General features: G+C 34.0%; 1 protein-coding gene across 9 annotated transcripts in view; it reads right to left on the bottom strand.

Moving 5' to 3' along the window:
- Nucleotides 1–714: 714 nt before the first annotated feature.
- The window catches only part of LOC123566190 (uncharacterized), a 41013-nt gene continuing 13853 nt past the window's right edge, over nt 715–27874 (bottom strand). For 7 of the 9 annotated variants that reach the window (XR_008372144.1, XR_008372143.1, XR_008372147.1 and 4 more), the window contains one exon: nt 21111–22400. Coding sequence is in view for 1 of the 9 variants with exons in the window: in XM_053550118.1 (XP_053406093.1) it covers nt 22390–22400 (11 nt within the window). In the remaining 8 variants the exon portion in view is untranslated. Of the gene's footprint in view, nt 1370–18873; nt 19013–19398; nt 19474–21110; nt 22401–27874 lie in introns of those variants that run through there. The other 2 variants (XR_008372141.1, XR_008372142.1) reach the window with 2 other exon arrangements.

Here is a 27874-nt window from a genome sequence, read left to right as displayed (position 1 = left end):
TAAGAGTTAATGAAAGATTCAACAGTAGTAAAAGCGCTGTTTACATCCAGTTTATTTAAAGTAATTCATTTCCATATAAGAACGTTAAGGCAATACGGGGGCCATATTACACAGAAATGTATCACGCGCGACCTGTTAAAGAAGGGCTAAATAAATTACTATATGCGCTTTGAGTCTAGGTTGAATTTTTATTAATGAGCTGTGCTCAACAGAAACACCCTTCTCTAGACAAATGTACGGAATGTATGCCTCGTTTAACAACATTGCATTCACGACACTGCATAGGCAGCAATTCACTTGCCTTTCCCATTAAACTACAAGGGGTGTTCTTTATATAGCTCGTAATTAATTTTCACCATACAAGTTGCTAATAGCAAATACACAGCGATAATGTCCAGTGGCTACGGATGTCAGCATATATAACTTCTAATTACTACTCAACAGAAAGACAGAAACTCTAAAAAAAAATATTTTGTTTTACTAAGGACTTATCAACTAGTTAATCTAAAGCCGGGTTCACATTCCAAGAAATTGGCTCATTTGCTCCTATAGTCTTAAAGTACCAGCATCAAATCTGGCACGATAGCTCAGGTTTAGATGTAAAATGGTTGTGTGATTCTTCAAGTGCAATGAAAGCAAAAAAAAAAAAAAAAATAAAATAAAAAACAACAACAACAAAAAGAAAAAAAAAACAAAGAAAAACAAACACACACAAATATTAGAAACTTTTCAAAAAATAAATGACAGTCTATTAATGATTTGTTATTTTTTAGACTAAATTCAACCTGTTTTTCAGTCATCTCATAATGGTCAGTTTATACACATTTCCTGGGCAGACTTATCTCATCTAAGCTGTTTACCGGTACTGATCACAAAGGTTAAGAATGTCATCTACAGCATGCTAAAGGTTAAAGATGCCTTTCCCACAGCTGATAGTCAATTCTGCCCTCTTTAGCAATAATGTTTTATAACATTAAATCAATAATATTTCTTATGCAATAAACGTACCATTATACATGTTCATACCGAACTGATAGAAGATGATATGACTATTTTCCATTAAAACCTAATTGCTGCTTCTAACTTTGTAATTTAGCAGTACTACTTTTAAATATTGGTAGAGTTGCAAAAATACTCCCAATGCCTGTCGACAAATCAGTGTACTTAACTTGAGTGTAAGTTGAAGACTCAAGATTATCAATAGAGGGAGTTGTTGGTTCTTCGGTTGTTTTATTAACTAGTTATGTAGCTGCGGAGGAAGTTGTAGGTTCACTTTTGCTCTTCAGGACTACTACTTGTAGGTTCACTTGTACTCGTAAGCACTATTGATGTACCTGCAGATGGTGTTCGTAGATTTGTCATCCTCCTGCTGAAATACAAAATGAGTTATGAGCATCAAATTCAAGTTTATTCATGCCGTTTGCTCATCATAGCAGTAGTATATTATAACTGACACACACTGGTGCACATATATGAACATGAATTACAGAAAAATGATTTCAACAAATCCCACACACTTCATCATCCAGAATTTTCACGGAATATATGCGGGGCTGTAATGTAGCGGTTATGACTCTGTTCCAACTATCATTACAGAGAACCCTCAACCCCTTGGGACTCATATCAACTGTACATATATTACAAGTAAACAACATGTGATAGAGACTGTGATAGTTGCATCAAATAGGTTTGAGAAATTAAGACAGTTCATGTAAGGATACATTTGTTTGTTTTACACCTCTCAATGGCGCCATCCTTTACCTATAGAGCTGCTGTGTTTGTTTGTTTGTTTGTTTTGGGTTTAACGCCGTTTTTTTTCAACAGTATTTTTTTTGGTCCCAAGGATTTCCCAGGGCTGGATGGCAAATAACTCCCAGTGGTTTGGTAACTCCTGTGTACATAACACTGATGTATCTGTATGATGTCAGTCCTAGAGAATGACCGATGGCAAATAGGACAATAATTCATTCGTGAAAAGACGTTAAATGAATTTCGTATAAACGAAGACGCTGATTTGTAGTTTTGCAATCTTAACATGCCATTCATACGCTTTTCAGACAGAGTTTGCTGTAAAATTGATTGGAGTGGAAGCGGTAAGGTGTTGTTTGAGGTTTTGTTGGAATTGGTGGTTGTGGTGGTGGTGGAAGCTGTGCTGGTGGAGATGATGGTAGAAGTTGCTGCTTCTAACTTTGTAATTTAGCAGTACTACTTTTAAATATTGGTAGAGTTGCAAAAATACTCCCAATGCCTGTCGACAAATCAGTGTCCTTAACTTGAGTGTAAGTTGAAGACTCAAGATTATCAATAGAGGGAGTTGTTGGTTCTTCGGTTGTTTTATTAACTAGTTATGTAGCTGCGGAGGAAGTTGTAGGTTCACTTTTGCTTCAGGATATTTACTTGTAGGTTCACTTGTCCGTAAGCATTTTGATGTCCTGCAGAGGGTGTTGAGTTTTTGTCTCTCCTGCTAAAATACAAAAATGATTTATGGCTAAAATTCAGTTTATTCATGGTTTGCTCACATAGCGTAGTCTTTTATAACTGACCCACTGGGCCAAAAGAACTTGATTACGAAAATGTTTTCAACAAATCCCCCCCACTTATCATCCAAAATTTTTCAGGAATATATGGGGGGGCTGAAGTACGGTTAGCTTGTTCCCAACTTCATTACAGAGAACCCTAACCCTTTTGGGATCATATAACTGTAAAATTATTACAAGTAAACAACATGTAAAGAGACTGTGATAGTTGCTCAAAAAGGTTTGAAAAATTTAAGACGTTATGTAAGGAAAATTTGTTTGTTTTACACCTCTCAATGGGCCACCCTTTACCTATAGAGTGGTGTTTGTTTGTTTGTTTTTTTTGGTTTCGCCTTTTTTTTTCACGTTTTTTTTTTGGTCCCGGTTTTCCCCCAGGGCTGGATCAAAAAACCCCTCCCATTTTTAACCCCCCCCCCCCTTTACAAAACACTGATGTATCGTAGATGTCGCCCTAGGGAAGCCCGATGGCAAATAGGACAATAATTCATTCGTGAAAAGATTTTAAATGAATTTCGTTTAAACGAAGACGTGATTTGTAGTTTTGCAATTTAAATGCCATTATACCTTTTCAGACAGGTTTCTGTAAATGTTTTGGGGGGGAAAGCGGTAAGGTGTTTTTTGGGGTTTTTGTTGGAATTGGGTGGTTGGGTGGGGTGGAAAGCTGTGCTGGTGGGATGATGGTAGAATTTTGGGGTGTTGGGGGTCTTAAGGGAAAGGTGGTAGTGGTGTATTTTGGTGATGACGGTGGAGTTGTGGTGAACGGTGGTGGTGGTGGTTGAATGGTTTTGGGGGTAAGGTGGAAATGGCTGTGGGGGTGGCGGAGGGCATGGGGAGGTGGATGTGTGGTGGTGGGGCGGGGTGGTGGTTTAGTGGGGTAAGGTAGTGATGAGGAATAACGGGAGTGGGTTTGGGGGAATCGGAAATGTTAATAAATTTAAATTTAATTATAAGCTTTAAGATATTGAAAAGCGAAAAGTGGGAGAAAGGCCGAAATTCAATTTGTGGGGGAAATAACCATCTACTTCTAATTTAAAATTTTTTCATTGCTGTAGGGTTTTGATTTAAACAATATTTTCACAACGGCCCCGTAAAAGCAAATAACACATTTTGGTATTGACCCCCGCCTATGTTTTTTTGCCCTTTAAAATTTTATTGTAATGAGTTTTATAAATGAATCAAGATGACGGCGTTCGTAAGATTTTGCAACGTTTGTTTTACTGTAAAGCCTAATTTTGCAATTTCCCTCTGTCCCTAGCAAAAGGGTACAGCGGATTTCTTTTTCCATTTATTTTGAATGGATTCCCGACCCCCCAAGGATGCGAAAAACAACAACTTTCATTTTAAAGAATGTATCTCTTCACGATAATTTTAGCCAACTTGTTATGACTTGTCCACTTTCACTCAAGCTAAAGGGCAAAATAGTGTATGGTCAATTGCATAATACCTATGAATGTAAAATTTAAAATCATGTAAAATCATTCACTGAAAATGATAAAAATAATAATGTTTACTGCTATTGGCGTTAATAACTATTGTAACTTGTAAATGCAATGACTAATTTAGTTCAAATTATGTTAAATAAAATTCTTTGTTTTATGTAAAGGGGCGGTAAAAGATATTCCAGAAATGTATTCATGGTTTACTCCTTTTATATTTCTAAAGTCAATGCCCTTGTATTTGGATGCTTTTATATTTTCTAAGATTTATCTGTAAACCGAGGACCCCAATATGCCATTTTTCACTGGGATTAGATGGGATTGTTTGTTCAGATTGTTAAGCAATTAGTGAACAAAGCTATCCGTCACTTTAAAAAAGTCAACCTGAAATGTTGTATATGGCGGAGAATTTAGTATCACATAGATCCTTTGAATGACAGTGGCATGGGGTTATTGTGAAAATGAAAGGACAATTTATGAGCTTTAGACGCAAAATAGGTTATCATGGTGTTAGTCGAATGGGAATATCAAACGTAAATGCAAAACAATGACCGTCGCCGATTGCAATATGATACTAAAACACTCTGGTAGACATGCTTTGTTATCATGTTTAACCCCCTTACCTGTTTCGTGTTCAGGCAAATTAATCAAAATGCTGATAACATTTATATGCGTACAAATCCAATTCACGACACTGCTTCTTTGATTCAAAGCTATACGCAACAATTACACCTTATATTGATTCTGAATCCGATCATAAACGAAAAATTCTAAAATTACCTTTCATAAATAAAGGAATCGAGTTCATTTATTTACCTAGTATTTTTAGACACCAATCTGCAGCTAACTCTATTCTCAAATATTTCAAGAATTCAGAAACACCTTATATCTGTTACGAATATGATAATCTAGCTAGAAACGTTATATTTATTTACAACAAAATTGTCTCGGATTAAGACATAACTTAATGTTCCAGACAATTGTAAATTGTCTAAGTACTGTTACCTAGCAGCCGGACATATCATAACGGATAATTTTGAGACTTTTGATAATAAAAGTGTCATAACTATTTGCTCCAAGGTCCAAAACATATAATTCCCTCGTCTAGTAGACTCTACTAACTTTGAAAAATGTCTCTCTGAACTAACTCAGACTACTGATGACTATATTAAAAATGGTGTCAGAAACAAAATAGATCAGAACGCTCTCACTGAATAGAAAAAAAATATGTTTAAAATTATAAAAACTCGAGTTAAATTTTTTGAATCAAAGCCTTCCTTATTACCTCCTAAACCAAAATTTTCACTTCGAAGTTTAAAGAAAGTTTTATCCAAGGTAAACACGAATTTTCTTTTTACTCCGGCTTACAATGGTTCAAATGATATTATTTTTCTTATACAACGCATTTACTACACAGACATATTACAAAATGTACTAAAACATGCAAACAATTAATAGTTATCACTACAAGATGATACTGATATTGTAAAAAGTCATGTAAATCAATGTATATATTTTAATGTCGCACTTGGCGATCAGATGAAGCTCCCTCCCCTTCTTGGATCCATAAACTTCATTGCAAATTCAGCCTTATGCACTACAGAAAACATTTCTCTACTTTTGACTTCTTGTCTTATTGCAATAAAAGACCACGTACGGAAGTATTGTTCCAATGTATATGAGAATTCACGTGTTAATCTGTTTTGTTCCATCAAGAACTCTGCAGATGTTTTCAAAACCTAATAAATAAAAACTTCATATGTGAGAGTATAAGTAGTTGTGACTTTTCGACTCTTTATACTAATCTACCAATTAATCTTATCAATGAAGAACTGTAGCTTTAATTGAAAAACAAATACAAAAGAAAACGTTAATTATCAGGCTTGCAATGAAACAGTAAATTTAGGAGATACAACCTAAGGAGTTGTGATCAGGTTTATAAAGCTTTAATGTTTCTACCAGATAATATATTTATCAAATCTGGCATTAAAACTTACAGATAAGTAATTGGAATCCCTATCGGAACCAACTGCGGTCATCTCATTGCTGGTTTATTCTTAATTGTTATGAACGATATTTCATGCTTAGTGTATCCACTGAGACACAATTTGTAAACTAGAGATGCTTTTGAGAAAAGCGCATGTCTCCCACAACTGCCTACTATGAAAAATGTTTCTCTAGATGGATAAGATAAATGGACCCAATTAGATGGCTTAGAAGAATGGACTCAATCTTTAATTCAAGGACAATAATTCGAAAGTGCCTAGGCGGATTTGGCCAGTTATCGAACTTGGCTGATGTTTTATGATCAAACACATTTTGTTCAAGTTTGGTGAAGATCGGATAAGAAATGTTCCACTTAGAGTGCGGAGGAGCCTTGTGACAGACAGAAAGACACACACACAAACACATACACACGCACACAAACAGGTGTAAATCAATATGTCTCCCACACCACTGTGTGGTGGGAGACATAAGTATAGAAGCTTTTAATGGAACCTCAAAGTAACTTATGATATTTTAGATATGGACAGTCTGTATTTTAAAGAAATGGTGAAACACATTTACCCAAAAGATTTACGGCTTAACAAGGCTAATTAATCAGATATAGAAGCGTCATTATTTGATTTAAAATCAACAATTGTGAATAATAATCTATGAACGAAAACATATTAGATAGAAGGAACGATTTCAATTCTGTAAATGTCCCTCGAGCAACACAATACGTCTCTATATTTCACAACTTATTCGTTTTGCAAGAGCTTGCTCAAAGTGAGGATTTCAATAATCTTCTATCAAAAAGAAAGGGTTTCTTTTTTCCTAAGCATGAAAGCTTAGTAAATTTTACTCATATCCCCCTTTCGTTTAGAGAAATATAATCGGAATAAAAAGTAAAAGGAATTAGTAAGCCCGCTACCCCCAAACAAGGTTGTGGAGGACACAGTAAAAAAAATCATCTAATGGGAATCAAACATAGCTTTCCGTTTTAAAAAGTTGAGGGCACTTTTTTATAAATTTTTGCCTGTTGAACATTTTTTTTAAGTTCGCTTAATTTTTCGGAAGAAATTTAGGGCCCCCTTCAAGAAAAACGATATCCCACTCCCTTTGGGCATACGATAAAAAGCAGTTGATGTATTAATGAAACAGAGAAAGAGTAAGGCCACAAGTTATTCCCCTGAAAAATCCAACAAGTGCCCTCGGCACGTTCGGATGAAATTTTTTAAAATGATTGAGTTGGTCGTAAGGTAATTTTTTAAATCGTTTATTTTTTGAAGCCAGCTGAAAGCTTGCAAACAAGGTGTGTCGGCGGGTTTCGCCGAAAAATAAGGTTCACTTCTAGCCTCCCTCTTTTGGTGAAAATTCTCCATGTTTTAAACAAAACCCAAAAATTTCCCCAGCAATGAAAAAACTGGGGAAATTACGCAGAAAGTTTTTTCGCCTTAGGTTTTTTCTTATTTTCTTAGCCAGGTTTTTTTCAAAAAAATAAATTTTATTTCAAAAAATTATGTGTCCCTTTACGGGGGGTTTTAAAATTGTTCCGCGAAAGAAGGCCCTCTTTTATTTAAAAAAAAAAAAACATTTTTTTCTTTTTAAAAAAGCGAGGGGGGGTTTTTTTAAAAAAACCGTTTGAAAATTTCGTTCGTAGTGTAAAGTTATTGATGTATTACTGTAGAATAGTATACTGTAAAAGTGACCGGTCTGTTTTTTACGTGGTTCAGGTATTTTATTAAAGTGATGTACATGTTATTAGCTGTGTTATAAGGGATGGCGGGTATTTGTGTGATGTATAACTTAATACTCAAAAAGCGTTTTTTCAACCCGTAGGGTGGGTTTTGTTTGGGGAAAAGTACAAGGGGCACAGTTTAATTTTGGCCGCCCCATGAAAAAAACCAACTAGTGAAATTGCGACCGATGTACCCAGACCCCCCAGGGATCTATGCAGTCTAGTCCGGAAAACTGTGCTGCCCGTAACGGTTTCTCTAACCCAAAATGGGGCTTTGAAACAGTAAGCATGGAACCTGACCGAGTGCGCAGATGCGAGGTGGTCGGCCCTGTGGTCGAAAAAACACATGTTGGTTTTCTCATGGCAGGTATTTGGTTTTAAACTTTTAAAAAAAAAAAAGTATCAAAATGACAGTTTTTAGGGGGGTTCCCTAAGGAAGCTGTTTGGGAAAAAAAGTTAAATCGGGAAAGTCTGAACAACAGCCCTTTAAAGATAATGTTTTTAAATCAGGGCGAAGTTGTGAGCAAAACACTTTCAAAATGTATCATTTGTAGGGCTAAAGTAAAAGCAGGTCGTGTATAAAAAATCCCCCCTGAAACTCGGGGGGCCCTTCAGTTCGTTTTCGCTTGGGCCTTTTGTTATGTCATCTGCATGGAAGCGATTGACACATCACTTTCGTGGACCCACTGAATGTGAAACCGTCATGTCATGACCTGCCAAAAAAGTATGTTCGGGCCTATGCATCGCAGGTTTCAATAAAAGCGTTATTTCTTTTTGATGGACTATAGTCAGGATAGATTTTCTGCTGTGCACATATTGACTCTTTTTTGTGGTGTTTGCCCGTCGTGAAAACAATACTAAATTCTTTTTTCACGAAGGAAGAACATGAAGAATGAATCCGTGTGACATTTATTTCGTGTCTAAAAAAAATAAATATAAAGTAAGAAAAAAGATGAAAAAATTAAAAAAATGAAAAATAATAAAAATACAAAAATAATAAAACAAAAGGAAAAAACAAATAACTTCCTCATTAAGGGCTGGCGTGCGCGTCGCGAGGAAGGCATGGAGAAGTTTAGTGGTGTGTTGCTGTATTTTTACAGCCACTTTGCCAATCTACTGCAACAAAAAAAACCAGGATAACCCAATAAAAATTTAAACCCCAAACGATTATATCCATATTTGCTGTTTCACTAGTTACTGTATAAAATGCCTTGTGTCCCTTTTTTTCAAACATTTGCATTTTTATTTGAGTTTGCAAACAGATGTAAAAATGTGCAATTAATTATTAAACATGAATGAAAAAAGTATTGATTACTTTACTTTTAGGCCCCCCTGTAGTTTTTTTTTTTTTAAAAAGCTTTTCCCACCTTGCTCAACACAATAGTCAGGGAAAAATGTGTTAATTAATATCACATAGCTGGCAATTTTGGGTTTTTGATGCCGGGGGGGAAAATGTTGTATAAAACAAAATAGTTTTATATGTTTAAAAACAGGGTACGAAAATTCTTTTAGAGCAAACCTCACCTTTTTTATAAAACAAATATTAAAATTGACTTTAAAAAAATATCTCAAATATTATTTTGAGGGTGTATGAAATTTAAAATACTTATTTCTTGGGGGTTTTTTTTTCCATCTTGGAGAGGCAAATTTATAGAAAGGCCCGAAGTCCTTAAATTCAGGACGCAGATCGCTTTTGCTTTATTTTAACTCTAATCGGTACCGTCGTATTTATCGTAAAAATAAAACAGGGTGTATGCGGAACGCAAAAATGCGCTATCCGCTGATAGTACTGTATGCCGCGTGACGTGATTTTAGTTGTAAGAGTAAAAAACGATTGGATGCTGTCAAAGTCAACCAATAAAAATATTTAATTAAAATTTTTAAACCCTAGAAGCGATCAAAACAATCAAATATTTATTTTTAAGTTTTTTTTGAATATATCCCCACTAAATAGGGAATTAAAAAGTTTTTTGTAGGTATGCCTGTTTTTCTTCTCGTTCTATTATAACGCAGAATTTTTCTTTTTTATTCAGTATTTTTAGTTTTTTTAAAATTTAAATATAATTTTTTTCTTTAAAATTCATTTGTTTTTAAAGTTTAGCAAAAGATGATTTTTGAATAAAAATAAAAAATCAAAAAAGGGTGTTTTTTTATGTCCAATCTTTCTTGAATATTGCATTTTTCCATATTCATTTATTCAGTTGGCCATAAAAAATTTTTGCCAAAAAATAGTAAATTTTAAATTATTTATTAGTGATGAATTGATTTATATTTGTGAAAATTCAGTTTTATTATCTTTTATAAACAGATGTTTGCCCCTAATTTTGATAAAAGGGATGCCTAGTTTTATCGATTTTGATTTCAGAAAAACCCACGGGCTAAAAAGCAGTTAATTGAAAAGTGGTGGAATGTAGGGGAAAATTGATCCCAGTTAGGGGGCGATAGGGCGAGGTATTAATGAGAAAAAACCTTCCCCAGTTTTAAAAACCTTTCGGAATTTATTCTATTTAATTAATTTTACGATGTATCAAGCAATATCAATATATTTTTTGGCTTAATGACTGGAACTTGTATGATAAGGAAGTTTATCAAATTTACAGAAAAAGATTTTAAATTTTATATACAAAATCTAGGAAGTCTAGACAAAACATATAATGATTAAGGTATAAAGTTAGCTGCTTCTGCGGGGGAGACTTTAATATACAGGAACCCCACAAAAAACCCCTTTTTTATCTAAGGGATAGTAATATAAAAATATTGTCATACTTACATGTCGTTGTCCGTGGTAATTATTAGTTCCCCCAGGTGGAAGAAGGCAAATAGTTTATCGCGTGCCAGCAGAGCTTCGATGTTACATCCGCCCATTTTCATGCCAGGGTGAGTTGGAAAAACTTGGATTTTGCAAGACAATGCAATTTTTTTGGCTGTATATTTTCAATAATTCTGTTACGCAACGTTATATTTAATAGTTTGTATTTCTTCACCTGTAAATGTTGATTTTAGTCTGTATTTTTATGACCTTGAGGACTGCCAGCTTTTTTCTGGTAAAAGCAAAGGGAAGTTTGTGTCCCCCCCCAAACACAGTTTTTGGTTTTTTAGAATAATTAAACTAGCAGTTTATATGCACTCCGCCCCATCACAACTTTTTATTTCTTTTTTTATTAAAAAAGTGCTTTAAAGAAAATTTTCAAAAAATACAAACAATACGCATAGAAAAGTAAGTATTTCACAAAACAAAAAAAATTAAGGGGAAAGTTTTAGATTAAAAAAGAAAAAATATACAATTTAAAAGTATGTAAATTAGACTAGGAGTAAATACTATTATACGGGTTTTATGAGAAGAAAAAAACATCAAAGGTCGGGCATTAAAATAATATTTTACAAAGAATTGTTTTTTAGCAGGGTTTTCAAACAAAATAGCGTGTCAGCTTCAAAATTTAACAGGAAGGGAGCCAAGAAGCTTTAAGGCGTGTAGAAAAGCTGTGATTTCCCCTACGTCATGGTTTAATTTTTAGGCAAACTGAGACGCGTCCTTGGATTTAGGTTTTGACCCGGTTTATCATTCTATATATCCTAATATAAGAGGGGGTGATTTTGGGAAAGCCCAAAGGTGTGGGTCAGACCTTGTACTATACCCTTATTTCACTGACAAACCATGGAGTCCTTTAGGACCGGTGTTTATGATTGACGGGGCTTTTTAGTGATGACGCGAGCGGCGTTTTGGACTCTTGCAATTTTCCCTATTTTCCATGGAAATGGCAGTAGTAAGAAAATAGTCCCCTTTCCAAACGGTGGAAAAATTATCGTTTTTTAGTATTTTGTTGATAATTTTTTTGTACCCCCTCAGCGGATACAGTACTATCAAGTATATCAGGGTTTTAAAAACAAAAAATAAGTTTGAGTATCCGCAAAACCCCTGTCTAATTTTCTTGTAAAACAGTCACGCGGCATACAGTTATCAGGCGGATAGCCTTTATGGATCCCCCGGATCAGCCTGTTATATTTTCACGGATAAAAACGACATGCGGTATGTTAAATTAAAAGACGCATAAAAGCGATCTGGGCCTGAATTTAGTTAAGGACTTCGGACACTTTCTATTGAATTTTCCCCCTCCAAGAGGAAAAAAAAAACCCTAAGAAATAAGTATTTAATTACATAAACCATCAAAAAAACATATTGAATTTTTTCTTAAAGTCAATTTTCAATATTTGTTTCAAAAAAGGTGGGTTTTTCTCTAAATGAATTACGTACCTGTTATTTCATTAAAAGTTTTTTGTTTTAAACAAAATTGTTCCCCCCCGTGATCAAAAAAATTTGGCCGCACATGTAGATATTAAAATACACTTTTCCCTGACTTTGTGTTGTGCAAGGGGGGGGAAAAGTACTTTTAAACAAAAATATAAATACAGGGTTGTTCTAAAAGTAAAAGTAACCAAAACTTTTTTTTCATTAGTTTAATAATTAGATTGTCACATTTTTTAATCTGTTTGCAAAAAATACTGTGCAAAAGTTTGAAAGGTCCATAGCTTTTTACTGTATCAGTGAGAACAGCAACTATGTGATTTTTTTTCGTTGGGTTAAATTTTTTTTTGGTTTCCTGGTTGTTTGTTGCAGTTGATTGGGAAATGTAGCTGTTTTTAAAAAATAGCAACAACCAGCTAATCTTCTCCATGCCTTCCCCGCGAGCGCACGCCGCCTTAGCGATGAGGAAATTATTTGTTTTCCCTTTTGTTTTTTTTATTTTTTGTATTTTTATATATTTTTCATTTCTTTAATTTTTTTATCTTCTTTGTACGTTTTATTTATTTCTTTTAACACGAAAATAAAGTCACACGGATTATTACTTATGTTCTTTCCCTTTTGTGAAAAATGAATTGATTTGTTATTTGCGAGGTAAACCCCCAAAAAAAAGTCAATATGTGCACAGCAGAAAATCTAAACCTGATTTAAATCCATCAAACAGAATAACGCTTTTTATTGATATGCCCGCGTCATAGGGCCAGAAAAGTAGTTCTTGGCGGTATGCAGTGACGGTTTCACTTCAGTGTGATGCACGAAAAATGATGTGTAAGTCGGTTTATGCAGTGACATAACAATGGCCCGACGGGAAACGAAGAAAGGTCAACCGGTTCAGGGGGAAAATTTTTATACATCGACTGCTTCTACTTTAGCCCTAAATGATGCATTTTGAAGTGTTTTGCTCACAATTTGCCTGTTAGAAACATTATCTTTAAATGGGCTGTTGTCAGACTTATCCCGATTTAACTTTTTTAAACAGTTCCTTTGGGAACCCCATAAAGAATTCTTTCGGAACATTTTTATTTAAAAGTTTAAGCCAAATGAGCCCTGCCATGAGAAAAAAACTGTGTTTTGCGCCAGAGGGGTCCAGACAGCTGCGCATTGCGCACTTGGTCGGATAGCTGTACGGTTTCAAAGCCCCATTGGAAATTTGAGAAACCCTTTGCGGACAGCACAGATCCCTGACTAGACCTCACAGGTGCAAGGGTGGTTGGTACATGTTGGGCGCAATTTCACAATGTTGGTTTTTTCCCGGCGGGCTCTGATTTTCTGTGCCGCTGGTACTTATTCCAAGCAAAACCCACCCTGCTTTATAAGATGATGCTTTTCGTAGATTAATTTTTACATAACACAAATACCCGCCTCACTTATAACCACTATAAAGAAAGTAATGCACTTAAAAAAAATACTTGAACCACTGTAATAAAAGCCCGGGACTTAACCTGTATATTATATAATGTAATAACAAACTTTACACTCGAAAAGTGTATAGTATATCAAATCGGGTTTTTTGCCCAAAAAAATCGTCGCTTTTTATTTTTTTTTGAATTTTAATTTTAAAATGTTATTTTTTCCTTAAATAAAAGATTTTTTCATTTTTTCGATGGAATTTTATATATCTAAAACTTCCGTAAGTGGTGACATTATACTTTTACGGAAAATTAAACTTTTATTTTTTCAAGAAAATTATCCTGGTAAGATAAAATAAAAAAACATTTGTGGACAGATAAAAAAATTTCTGTGTAATAATTAACAACAATTTGTTTTTATTGACGGAACGATTTGGGTATTGTTTTAAATACCCATGGAGAATTTTGCATTTAAAAAGTAGGCTAGAAGCATTGATAGTGTCCGAAGTCCTTGACTACAAAAGGGTTTTACACCGCCTTTCATGCTTTTCCCTTGTGACAAGCTTGCGCAATGTGCTTAATCAAAAAACTGGTTTAAAACTTATTTACTGACCCAAATCGATCAGTTTTAAAAAAGTTTTTATCCCAAGTGCCCGGGCACTTGTTGAGTTCTCAGGGAAGTAAATTTGGGCCCTTTTCTCTTTTTGTTCTTAATGAATGCAACGTGCTTTTATCGTATGCCAAGGTGGGGATAAGTTTGCTGTAAGGGTCCCTACTTATTCCCAAAAATTAGCAGAAATATACAAAATTGTTTAAATGGCAAAATTTATAAAAAGTGTCCCTATAACTTTGTAAAAAAGGGAAATGATGTTTTTTTTATTAGATGCTTATTACTGTGTCCTCCGGGTAATTGTTTGGTGTGGTTGAGGATTCTAGGTCTCTTGTAATTGTATTCCCTTTTATTCTCTAACAGAAAGGGCGATTGTAGTTTAAAATTTATGAAGCTTTATGCCTAGGGAAAAAGTAACCTGTTTTTTTTGTGATATGAAAGTTATTGAAAACCTTATCTTTTGGGAAGTTTGCAAAAGAATAAATTTTGAAATATGAACGTATTTTGTTTCTCGAGGGAATTTACAGAATTGAAATGTACCCCCTTTTCTAAAACGTTTTGTTATAGTTATTTTTCAAATTGTTGATTTTAAAAAAATAATGAGCTTCTTATTGATTAATTGCCTTGTTAAGCCCTAAATCTTTTTGGGTTTAAAAGTGTTTTCCCCTTTCTTTAAAATAAGACTGTCCATATCTAAAAAATTTTATAAGTTCTTTTAGGTTCCTTAAAAGCTTCTATACTTATGCTCCCCATGCCAGTAAAATACTCGTATTTTACTCAATCAAAAATGGCAGAATTTTACACCGCCAAACTTTAAGTAGAGAGAAAAATCGACAAAATAAATTGTCATTAAAGAAAACAGCCTTCCCGCTTGCATGCTGTTTTAGACTTACTATTGGGAATTAAATGCAAACTAGCTAACATTTAAGTTGGATAAAAACTAAATACAAACAAATGAAACACAAAATCTAACCTGATTACAATTAATAAATTGCTGAAAAAGAATACGTTGATTTTCACACCTTACAAATAACATGGATATTTTTTACAATCTGTGATATCAACGAAACTAAATGTAAACTTAGTACAGATAATTGACGGGACTGAAAAAATCCATCAAGCTAAACAAAATGTCATGCTAATAATATCGTGGAAATGATAAATTACCATTAAAATGTATAGAGGAAAGTCGGGACCAACCTAATCACATCGTGCTAACCGTAGTATCGAGCTAACCGATATCGAGGTAACGATATTCATCTGTACTTGTATTTGCAAGTTTGTGAAAGGTTAAGCAACCTTACTAATAACTAATCCGACTAATTCAGTATTGTTTATTAATTTTTTTACTAATCTGAAATAAAATATACTAACTTTTGTGTTTAAGAAAAGGAACATTCTATATTTACATGGAAAATAACACAGACTTAATCAGAGCTCCAAGAAGCTATTTGTCATGTATGTAAGCATTGCTTACCCTGGAATGACAAAAAAAACAACACATAGGCGAATGAAAAGACAGACAAGTACATCGAGGGATCAGATTGAGTGTTCTTAGTACATGTAGATAAAGATGCACTTAGAACAGATTGGCTCTCATTTCTTGGAGATATACAATGTCGAAACCGTATCCCTCCGACATTGCATAGAGATAAAAAGCCGTATGCAATGGATTAATGTTCAAAGTAACTATCCTCAGTCCATTTAATAGCCACAGACACTTGAGGCCAGGACCTCCACTCAACACACACCGTCCTCTGCCCCTGCCAACTGTTTGCCAATATTTTCTAACATTATTACACATACTGAGTATCGGTCATAAAATGGGTTTTGTTACAATATCTGCATGTAGTTAAAATGTACCTTTAAAACGATGCTCTTTAAAAGTACAGACTTGCACACTCTTCAGTATGTGCTATAATGCGAAAAATATTGGGTAACATTTGGAAGGGGTAGAGGAGGATTGGGTTTGAGTTCCATACTTGGAAGTGTCTGTGATAATAGCTATCACCTGTGCAGTTACTTATTTGCTTTGCCTATCAACGGTGCACATTCAGGTCATCAAAAGTATGAATTATATCCGTAACAACAAAACATATCAAATTGATATCCTATACAATTATAGACGGTGTAGATAAGATAAAATCACTTGATTCAATTTTAAGTCTTTAAGTTTAAAACATTCCGGCTTACTGAACACTTTAGAGTGATCATGGAAATTTTGGTGAGAATTTGTTCATTATAAAAAGGAATAGACACGTTTCCATCATAGTTGTATATTTCACGGGATAAAGCCATTTGTAACTCTTCAATTTTTTATAAAAATATCATCATTAAATAAAAAATAAAATGATTAAAAACTTGTAGAATACCAAAATAAAATATATATAGATTTATCACTTTCTGAGCTATATCCATGGTACCTTTTCCCATCAAGAAAAATAAAACTGGCAGGCCTAGCTAGAGCTTCAAAGATACGCATAACAAAGCACAGATGGCCGAGTGGGGATAGGGGATAGGGGGAAAATGGTACATTCTGACGCATTCTGTTTCATATAATTCGAGGACTTAAAAAAACAACTCTATTTTCACAGGCATCACTGTTCATTGTCAGGATTTTCATGCTTTTTCAGTGATAATTTAAAAAGTAGGACTGAAGTAGGTCTTTAAAAGGTAAATGTTTTACCACTAAAAGCATTCCACCAGTCTTACACATTACTGTTCTACTGAACAAGTTTAATGAATGTTTTTATGAATGTCAGTTTTTATTTATCATTAGTTAACATGGGTAAAGCATGCGCTTTCCAGCAACAGAATAAGGTTGTGTTACATGTAATGTGTGTAACTAAATGTGTGTTACATAAGAAATTAATGCTAATATTACACCTGAAACATGTGAAGTTTACTGGTCTTAATACATAAAAACTTTGAAAACACATAATTTTAATTATTTTTAAATTCTATTTTCTTTTCTTCTTTTCGATTTTTTTTTTTTTTTTTTTGAAAAAACCCAGTTCAAATTATAGCTCTCTAATTTATGAACATTACAGAACATTCCACAACTGCAGACACACAGCCATGGTAGCTGCATAGACACCTAATAATGTATTAAAAAAAAACATTACGATCTCAATATGGCTTGACATTGAAAAAGATTATTGAAAAAATATTGCAACTCAAATATTTTACATAAATAAAACATTAATTGTTCCTGCAAAAATATTGTAAATGTATTTACAATAGTTTTGCGATATAAAATATATCCAGAATTCTCCAAACTATACTGCAAACTATTGAAAGTTAATGTACAATAGTCTTGCAATATAAAGAAAATTATATAATCAGGATTTCAAGCGCAAAACAATTGCAAGTCTAAAATCTTAAATAAAACCATAATATATGATTTCTCTGTGTCTGTAATGAATTATCTGTATTTCTCATGCTTTAAATTATCTGTGTATGAAAAAATGTTCAATACAACTATTTCAAACAAATGTGCCACTTTTTTCCTTCTCCTGTAAAATTTTACAAAAACATAGTGTAGTTACCATAGTTTTGCACAAAGCTTTAGAAATGCATTTTTGACAGTTACATTTTTACAAAATATGATTTATAAATGCATAATTGTGCTGTGTTTTCAGTTTAAAAATAATATTTCTGCACATGCATTTTAAAAACATTAAAACATGCAGCATGGGTCTTAAAGAAAATTAGTAAATAACCCCACCCCTTTTTGCCACAAAGTCCAGGTTATCACGGATGAAAACAGTTTATAAAGGTTAAAAAGTATATTTTAGATAAAGGCTATATATAAACTTTATAATCTACACCCTGAAGAAACTTTGCCTAAATTAATCGAGAGAAACATCTGTGAAGGCTATTCTCATCTATCAGCGGTTCATCATCAACTTTGTAGACCTATGGTATACGAAATTGTGAAAGGTTGGCCTTCTTACTGTGCCCGACTACCCCTTTCTCCTTTGCTGTTTTAAGTGTTTGATGCTGCCCTAGTCAGCTCCGAAACCTGCAATACCCTATTATATCCACAACGATATACACCTGTACGCGTATGAAAATGACTATTTTCCATTTTTAGATTAGCTATCAGAAAGATTCAGCATGTTGATATGCCACCATGTTTACCTGTTTAGCTAACCAACACAAGGTCAGCGTAATAATTATCATGCTAATACTCATCATTATTAAGAATCGAAGATTTTAGTAGGAAATATACTGGTATACCACCACTCAATTAAGAAAATAAGGAAACGACATTCGTTTAGAAATAGTCTCTTTTGGTAGATGTATAATGCATTATCTGGATCTCAGTTTCATATCGCATTTGCTTTTCCTCATACAAACAAAGCAAGGTAGAAACACCCTCTATGGGATTCGAAAACTTTGGTATGTTTCGTTGTTTTTAAACACAAAATCGTATTGTGATACCGTTGCGCCGAGACGAGTCTGAATACTGAAAAAATGTGACATCCTTAAGCTTATTCTAACGCATAGTCGGGACAGATATTAAGGTTCAAGGTGCAAAGAACTGGTTTAATGTCACTATCTGCCAATTCCAAAGTGGTATACTGCTGTGAGGGGATTGGTTTTGTGAGGCTGTGCGTTTGGAATGTAGCTATACATATCGGACCTTTAGCCTTGTTTACACGCTGATTGACCTATTTAATAGCCACCTGGATCCATATAACAGACAGATGTCATTTCAACCAACAACTTACTTTTTTTACAGTAAGACGCATTGATTTATGTTAAATACTATGATGTGCGATTGGCTCTACATCTGGAATGCACATTGCATAGAAAACGAGTACCAATTTGTAAGGTGCATTTACACAACGACTTAAGGGTCAGTATCTTCAAGAATGAACTTCATTGATACACGATAACGTTAAAGAATATATAGAAATTTCAAAAGTGTCATTGTACATGCAAACTTTATTAACTGTGTGACAACACGTAAATACAGAACTGCACTGGCTAGGCTTAAACATCATCATATGAGCCAACTTTTCTTTGCCAAGTCGAATAATAAGTCATTCTGTAAAACATTAAAAAAGAATTAACAAAAATGTGCTTTTCAAACCTCCCGAAGAAAATGTATGTTAACTGTATCTGAATGTCATTAATTTTCCACATTTTTATAACTAACACAGAAGTTATGTTTTACTGAGTTTGATGTCAAAAGACTTTATTGTTTACGAGACCTAGATCAAGATAAAATGCGCTAAAACTATGATGCGTCAAAATAGGGAACCGGACGAGATACATGCAGTGTTCTTTGTTTTCATTTTGCTTCAATGAAAAATAGCATTGTCGTCCATTTTCATGTACACGTGTGCCAATTTTAGGTGTTTCAGGACACCGCTTATTTTAAGATGAAACGAATGATAGGATAACACTATTTGGAGTTTACAGTTTCCTTACCTGCATTCCATAAAATGGCGGCTACTCTAATTGGAAGTCCTCGGGTAATTCTGTACAAGCCGATCACATGCGTGCCTGCAGTGTTAATACCAAGCGTATGATTCAAGGGAAGCAACTCAAACTTGTAATTTTTGCTTACATACCACAACTGGACATTTCAAGCAGATGATCTGACCAAATATTTTTGTCTTACTGGACAGGCGGATTCAAAAAGGGCACCGCATATACTGGAAGATACCGATCTGCCTACTTTTACGGTCACATGCCCACAACGCGAGTACAGAACTTACTAGATATATATATATATAGTTATATTGTTTATAAAGTAAATTCAGTAGATAGACGGAAAATAAAGAAACAATAAACAATTAGCAAACGCCTATTATTTAAATGCTTACTACTTTTAAATTGAAATATGAACAATTGATTCTAACTTTCTTTTATTTTTAACAAAAACAATAATTATTATTGATCAAATTGAAAAGTCTGTTAAGAATAAGAAGGATTAGAAACTACACGAAAAACAAATGGCCAGTCACGGTCAAAAACGGAGGATTTCTTGGAGCCCTTGCTGGTTTATTGGGTAAACAGTCATACCAGTTATTGCTGGAGTTGCTCTAAAAATATTAGCTCCCTTGTTTATAATATATAGTTGGACCCATCAGGGCTTCTTACTCCGAAAAATATAATATATATATATATATATATATATATATATATATATATATATATATATATATATACCAGCAGTACAGTATAACAAAATACAGTATCTAGACAGGACATATGTATAAAATGATTATTTTTTGTTTATCGGTTATTAAAATATTACAAAATGGTACAGAAATGTATCATGGATAGTACAAAATACTAAAAGTTAACAATGTAAAGCAAGATGAAAAGAAATGAAATTTCCTATTTCATATCAAAATATTTGATTAGTGGTATGTCTCAAAGACATTTTATTTCTTCATATTTGCTTTCTTTATGATTCTAAGTTGAATTCCAAATACATATTTCTTTGACTTTAGCAGGGGTTGGTTAACACCTATGTTTTCTTCATTTGGTAATAACCAAAGATTTTTAGTTGGTCAAAACCTGGTCTTTTTATCTTTGTCAGTAGAGCTTAGTTATGGTCAAGGGGAACAATGTACGGGTCAAAATTAGGGCCAAACTCCCCAAAATCTGTACTAGTTATAAAGATAATCAAACCAGATTCATATGGTGACAGGCGATATTTAGAATAAAAGAAATTCGCAATAACTATTTTTCTGACTTGGTCATTTGTAGAATTACTGCCTTTTTGCTGTGTTGGAAATAATCTTGTTCAGGCCAATTAACTACATAAAAAGATTCAAGATAATCAAATGAAACATCGTATGATTTATTGAAAGGGACACTGGGTTGGGAGGAACTGCCGTGTTTAAAAACTATTTCAGCTAATATTTATGCGGACTGAACATTACTCAAAATATTTTAAAAGTAACAACCCTCATTCCCCAATAGCATCAGCTTAAGTGGAACTCACTGTATCAAAGTATGTGGAGATTTATTTTATGACCGCCATACGACACCTAAAGATTTTTTTGTGATAGTAAATGTTTTTAAAAAAATCCTTTTGGAAACAGTATGCAGCTAAGCAAAATAAAAGCAGACTCAATTTCAATGAGTCTGTTCATAAGAGTTAATGAAAGATTCAACAGTAGTAAAAGCGCTGTTTACATCCAGTTTATTTAAAGTAATTCATTTGCATATAAGAACGTTAAGGCAATACGGGGGCCATATTACACAGAAATGTATCACGCGCGACCTGCTAAAGAAGAGCTAAATAAATTACTATATGCGCTTTGAGTCTAGGTTGAATTTTTATTAATGAGCTGTGCTCAACAGAAACACCCTTCTCTAGACAAATGTACGGACTGTATGCCTCGTTTAACAACATTGCATTCACGACACTGCATAGGCAGCAATTCACTTCCCTTTCCCATTAAACTACAAGGGGTGTTCTTTATATAGCTCGTAATTAATTTTCACCATACAAATTGCTAATAGCAAATACCCATCGATAATGTCCAGTGGCTACGGATGTCAGCATATATAACTTCTAATTACTACTCAACAGAAAGACAGAAACTCTAAAAAAAATATTTTGTTTTACTAAGGACTTATCAACTAGTTAATCTAAAGCCGGGTTCACATTCCAAGAAATTGGCTCATTTTCTCCTATTGTCTTAAAGTACCAGCATCAAATCTGGCACGATAGCTCAGGTTTAGATGTAAAATGGTTGTGTGATTCTTCAAATGCAATGAAAGCAAAAAAACAAAAAAAAAACAAACACACACAAATATTAGAAACTTTTCAAAAAATAAATGACAGTCTATTAATGATTTGTTGTTTTTTACACTAAATTCAACCTGTTTTTCAGTCATCTCATAATGGTCAGTTTATACACATTTCCTGGGCAGACATATCTCATCTAAGCTGTTTACCGGTACTGATCAAAAAGGTTAAGAATGTCATCTACAGCATGCTAAAGGTTAAAGATGCCTTTCCCACAGCTGATAGTCAATTCTACCCTCTTTAGCAATAATGTTTTATAACATTAGATCAATAATATTTCTTATGCAATAATCGTACCATTATGCATGTTCATACCGAACTGATAGAAGATGATATGACTATTTTCCATTAAAACCTAATTGCTGCTTCTAACTTAGTAATAATTTAGCAGTACTACTTTTCAATATTGGTAGAGGTGCAAAAATACTCCCAATACCTGTCGACAAATCAGTGTCCTTAGCTTGAGTGTAAGTGGAAGACTCAAGATTATCAATAGAGGGAGTTGTTGGTTCTTCGGTTGTTTTATTAACTAGTAATGTAGCTGCGGAGGAAGTTGTAGGTTCACTTTTGCTCTTCAGGACTACTACTTATAGGTTCACTTGTACTCGTAAGCACTATTGATGTACCTGCAGATGGGGTTCGTAGATTTGTCATCCTCCTGCTGAAATACAAAATGAGTTATGAGCATCAAATTCAAGTTTATTCATGCCGTTTGCTCATCATAGCAGTAGTATATTATAACTGACACACACTGGTGCACATATATGAACATGAATTACAGAAAAATGATTTCAACAAATCCCACACACTTCATCATCCAGAGTTTTCACGGAATATATGCGGGGCTGTAATGTGGCGGTTATGACTCTGTTCCAACTATCATTACAGAGAACCCTCAACCCCTTGGGACTCATATCAACTGTACATATATTACAAGTAAACAACATGTGATAGAGACTGTGATAGTTGCATCAAATAGGCTTGAGAAATTAAGACAGTTCATGTAAGGATACATTTGTTTGTTTTAGTTTTACACCTCTTTCAACGATATTTCAGTCATATCATTGCATACATATTTATCTTTCCTGGACATGCTGAGTAAGCGATCTAAGCAATGTAAGTAGACGTAGGTTCTCATCCAACACATATTCCAAGTTTAGAAGTGAACTTTTGTATAAATGTTTTAGTTTTGAACAGATGTCACACGATAAAGTTTGTAATCAGGCATATGTAACATCACATTTTGGTAAGTCCGAATCTGCTTACAGGTTGCTTCCCCCGTCATCACTTCTACCGTCTGCAACGATGGCAAATTTTACAAATTGACAATTCCCCGGAGCCACAAGAACCGAACTCTTGTAATGTGTGTGTTCACATGCTCAAACTCATTAATCTCGTTTCCAAGCTGATTGACTTTGTTCAATCTAAAAGAACGTCAAATTCTACTACACACATTCTACCACCTAGTATTTCAAAAACTGACACTTAAAATTAAAAGGTAGATATTTGGAATCATAGTGATAATTCCTTATTTAAAGCTTGAATATAGATATTTTAGGATTCGCAAGAGGTGAAGAACGTTTTTTTTTTTCGTTCTAATATACCCAAAGATTCAAAAACACCGACAATAGAAGATATAGGACATTATGATTCCGGCTGCCTTAGCATTTGCCAAACCGTTTTGAGTTTTTAAATGCAAAGCAAGTTATTTATACATGTATATTGTATACCACTGATGCATAACTCACTTACTTCATGTGTAGACGACAGAAAAGCGAGCGAGAAATATTCGATTTTGAGATGTAAGATTTATGTAATAGTGCTTTATTAAAGAACTAAATCATCCACCGATAATTATGATTGAATGAAAGTAAAGATCTCCTTAAAATGCCATCCAATGTAGAAAAAAAAAATTTTGCGCCTTATCATATTGTACAATAGTTACGATTGGAACACATCCAGGCATCGACTTGTAATTAATAAAAGGTCTCAATATTCAAATTTCGCTGGATCATAACTACGCAGCGCAGCGTAACCAAATAAAAATGAATAATTAATGGAGGTGGTAGTGGTGTAGTTGGTGATGACGGTGGAGTTGTGGTGAACTGGTAGGTGGTGGTGGTTGAGATGGTTGAGTTGGTGGTAAAGGTGGAAGTGTCGGTAGTGGTGGCGGAGGTCATGGTGGAGGTGGAGGTGCTGGTGGTGGAGGCGGAGGTGGTGGTTCTAGTGGTGGTGAAGGTAGTGAATGAGGTGATAACGGTAGTGGTTGAGGTGAATGCGGAAGTGTTAATAAACTTTAAATTTAATTATAAAGCTTTAAAGATATTGAAAAGCGAACGTTGGAGAACGGCCGAAATTCAATTAGTGCTGGTCAATAACCTATCTACTTCGTAATTAATATTTTTTCATTGGTCTGTAGGATTTTGATTTAAATCAATTATTGTCACAGCGCCCCTGGTCTTGTCGTATGTTAATTAAATGTAGCATAGGGATATTATTCCTTTAGCCTAAGTTCTCGTGAAAGTCGCGCGTAATGCTAAAAATACATTTTTAGTAATATGACCGCCGCCTATGATTTATGCCTTAAAGTTCTTATATGTAAATGAGTTACTATAAATAGAATCAAGATGACGGCGATTACGTAAGATTTTGCAACGTTTGTTCACATGTAAATGCCTACACTTCTTGCAATTTCCCTCATGTCCCCTAGCACAGGCTTCAGCGGATCTCTATTACACATGATAATTGAATGGATTCCACGACCCCAAAGGATGCGAAAATACAACAATCTTACATTTTAATGAATGTATCATCTTCACGATAATTGATAGCCAACTTGTTATGACTTGTCCACTTACACTCAAGCTAAGGACACTAAATAGTGTATGGTCAACTTGTCATAATACCTATGAATGTAAAGTTTAAAATCATGTAAAATCAATCACTGAAAATGATAAAAATAATAATGTTAACTGCTATTGGCGTTAATAACTATTGTAACTTGTAAATGCAATGACTAATTTAGTTCAAATCATGTTAAATAAAATTCTTTGTTTTATGTAGTTGGGCGGTAAAAGATATTCCAGAACTGTATTCATGGTTTACTCCTTTTATATTTCTAAAGTCAATGCCTTTGTATTTGGATGCTTTTATATTTTCTAAGATTTATCTGTAAACCGAGGACCCCAATATGCCATTTTTCACTGGGATTAGATGGGATTGTTTGTTCAGATTGTTAAGCAATTAGTGAACCAAGGTATCCGTCACTTTAAAAAAATCAACCTGAAATGTTGTATATGGCGGAGATTTTAGTATCACATAGATCCTTTGAATGACAGTGGCATGGGGTTATTGTGAAAATGAAAGGACAATTTATGAGCTTTAGACGCAAAATAGGTTATCATGGTGTTCGTCGGAATGGGAATATCAAACGTAAAGGCAAAACAATGTCCGTCGCCGATTGCAATATGATACTAAAACACTCTGGTAGACATGCTTTGTTATCATGTTTAACCCCCTTACCTGTTTCGTGTTCAGGCAAATTAATCAAAATGCTGATAACATTTATATGCGTACAAATCCAATTCACGACACTGCTTCTTTGATTCAAAGCTATACGCAACAATTACACCTTATATTGATTCTGAATCCGATCATAAACGAAAAATTCTAAAATTACCTTTCATAAATAAAGGAATCGAGTTTATTTATTTACCTAGTATTTTTAGACACCAATCTGTAGCTAACTCTATTCTCAAATATTTCAAGAATTCAGAAACACCTTATATCTGTTACAAATATGATAATCTAGCTAGAAACGTTATATTTATTTACAACAAAATTGTCTCGGATTAAGACATAGCTTAATGTTCCAGACAATTGTAAATAGTCTAAGTACTGTTACCTAGCAGCCGGACATATCATAACGGGTAATTTTGAGACTTTTGATAATAAAAGTGTCATAACTATTTGTTCCAAGGTCCAAAACATATAATTCCCTCGTCTAGTAGACTCTACTAACTTTGAAAAATGTCTCTCTGAACTAACTCAGACTACTGATGACTATATTAAAGATGGTGTCAGAAACAAAATACAGATCAGAACGCTCTCGCTGAATAGAAAAAAAAATATGTTTAAAATTATAAAAACTCGAGTTGAATTTTATGAATCAAAGCCTTCCTTATAATCTCCTAAACCAAACTTTTCAATTCGAAGTTTAAAAAAGTTTTATACAAGGTAAACACGAATTTTGTTTTTACTCCTGCTTACAATGGTTCAAATGATATTATTTTTCTTATACAACGCATTTACTACACAGAAATATTACAAAATGTACTAAAACATACATACAATTAGTAGTTATCACTACAAGATGATAATGATATTGTAAAAAGTCATGTAAATCAATGTATAGATTTTAATGTCGCACTTAGCGATCAGATGAAGCTCCCTCCCCTTCTTGGATTCATAAACTTCATTGCAAATTCAGCCTTATGTACTACAGAAAACATTTCTCTACTTTTGACTTCTTGTCTTATTGCATTAAAAGACCACGTACGGAAGTATTGTTCCAATGTATATGAGAATTCACGTGTAAATCTGTTTTGTTCCATCAAGAACTCTGCAGATGTTTTCAAAACCTAATAAATAAAAACTTCATATGTGAGAGTAGTTGTGACTTTTCGACTCTTTATACTAATCTACCAATTAATCTTATCAATGAAGAACTGTAGCTTTAATTGAAAAACAAATGCAAAAGAAAACGTTAATTATCAGGCTTGCAATGAAACAGTAAATTTAAGAGATACAACCTAAGGAGTTGTGATCAGGTTTATAAAGCTTTAATGTTTCTACCAGATAATATATTTATCAAATCTGGCATTAAAACTTACAGATAAGTAATTGGAATCCCTATCGGAACCAACTGCGGTCATCTCATTGCTGGTTTATTCTTAATCTGTTATGAACGATATTTCATGCTTAGTGTATCCACTGAGACACAATTTGTAAACTAGAGATGCTTTTGAGAAAAGCGCATGTCTCCCACAACTGCCTACTATGAAAAATGTTTCTCTAGATGGATAAGATAAATGGACCCAATTAGATGGCTTAGAAGAATGGACTCAATCAGTAATTCAAGGACCATAATTCAAAAGTGCCTAGGCGGATTTGGCCAGTTATCGAACTTGGCTGATGTCTTATGGTCAAACACATTTTGTTCAAGTTTGGTGAAGATCGGATAAGAAATGTTCCACTTAGAGTGCGGAGGAGCCTTGTGACAGACAGAAAGACACACACACAAACACATGCACACGCACACAAACAGGTGTAAATCAATATGTCTCCCACACCACTGTGTGGTGGGAGACATAATTATAGAAGTTTTTAATGGAACCTCAAAGTAACTTATGATATTTTAGATATGGACAGTCTGTATTTTAAAGAAATGGTGAAAAACATTTACACAAAAGATTTACGGCTTAACAAGGCTAATTAATCAGATATAGAAGCATCATTATTTGATTTAAAATCAACAATTGTGAATAATAATCTATGAACGAAAACATATTAGATAGAAGGGACGATTTCAATTCTGTAAATGTCCCTCGAGCAACACAATACGTCTCTATATTTCACAACTTATTCGTTTTGCAAGAGCTTGCTCAAAGATAGAGGATTTCAATAATCTTCATATCACAAAGAAACAGGGTTACTGTTTTCCTAAGCTATAGAAAGCTTTCAGTAAATTTTACTACATATCGCCCTTTCTGTTAGAGAAATATAATACGGAATACAATGTACAAGAGACCTAGTAAGTCCGTCATACCACACCAAACAAGTGTAGTCGGAGTGACACAGTAATAATGCATCTAATAGAATCAAACATCATGCATTCCGTTTTACAAAGTTGTAGGGACACTTTTTTATCAATTTGCCATGTTGAACAATTTTGTATAGTTCTGCTTAATTTTTCGGAAGTAATGTAGGGACCCTTACGAGCAAACGATATCCCACTGCCATTGGCATACGATATAAGCACGTTGCATGTCATTAATGTAACAGAGAAAGAGTAAAGGCCACAAGTTACTTCCCTGAGAACTCAACAAGTGACCTCGGCACGTTCGGATGAAACTT

This window comes from Mercenaria mercenaria, chromosome 8 (assembly GCF_021730395.1).
Source record: "Mercenaria mercenaria strain notata chromosome 8, MADL_Memer_1, whole genome shotgun sequence".
Taxonomy (NCBI): Eukaryota; Metazoa; Mollusca; class Bivalvia; order Venerida; family Veneridae; genus Mercenaria; species Mercenaria mercenaria.
Note: the sequence above shows the minus strand (reverse complement) of the source record. Positions and strands in the feature narration are given on the sequence as shown.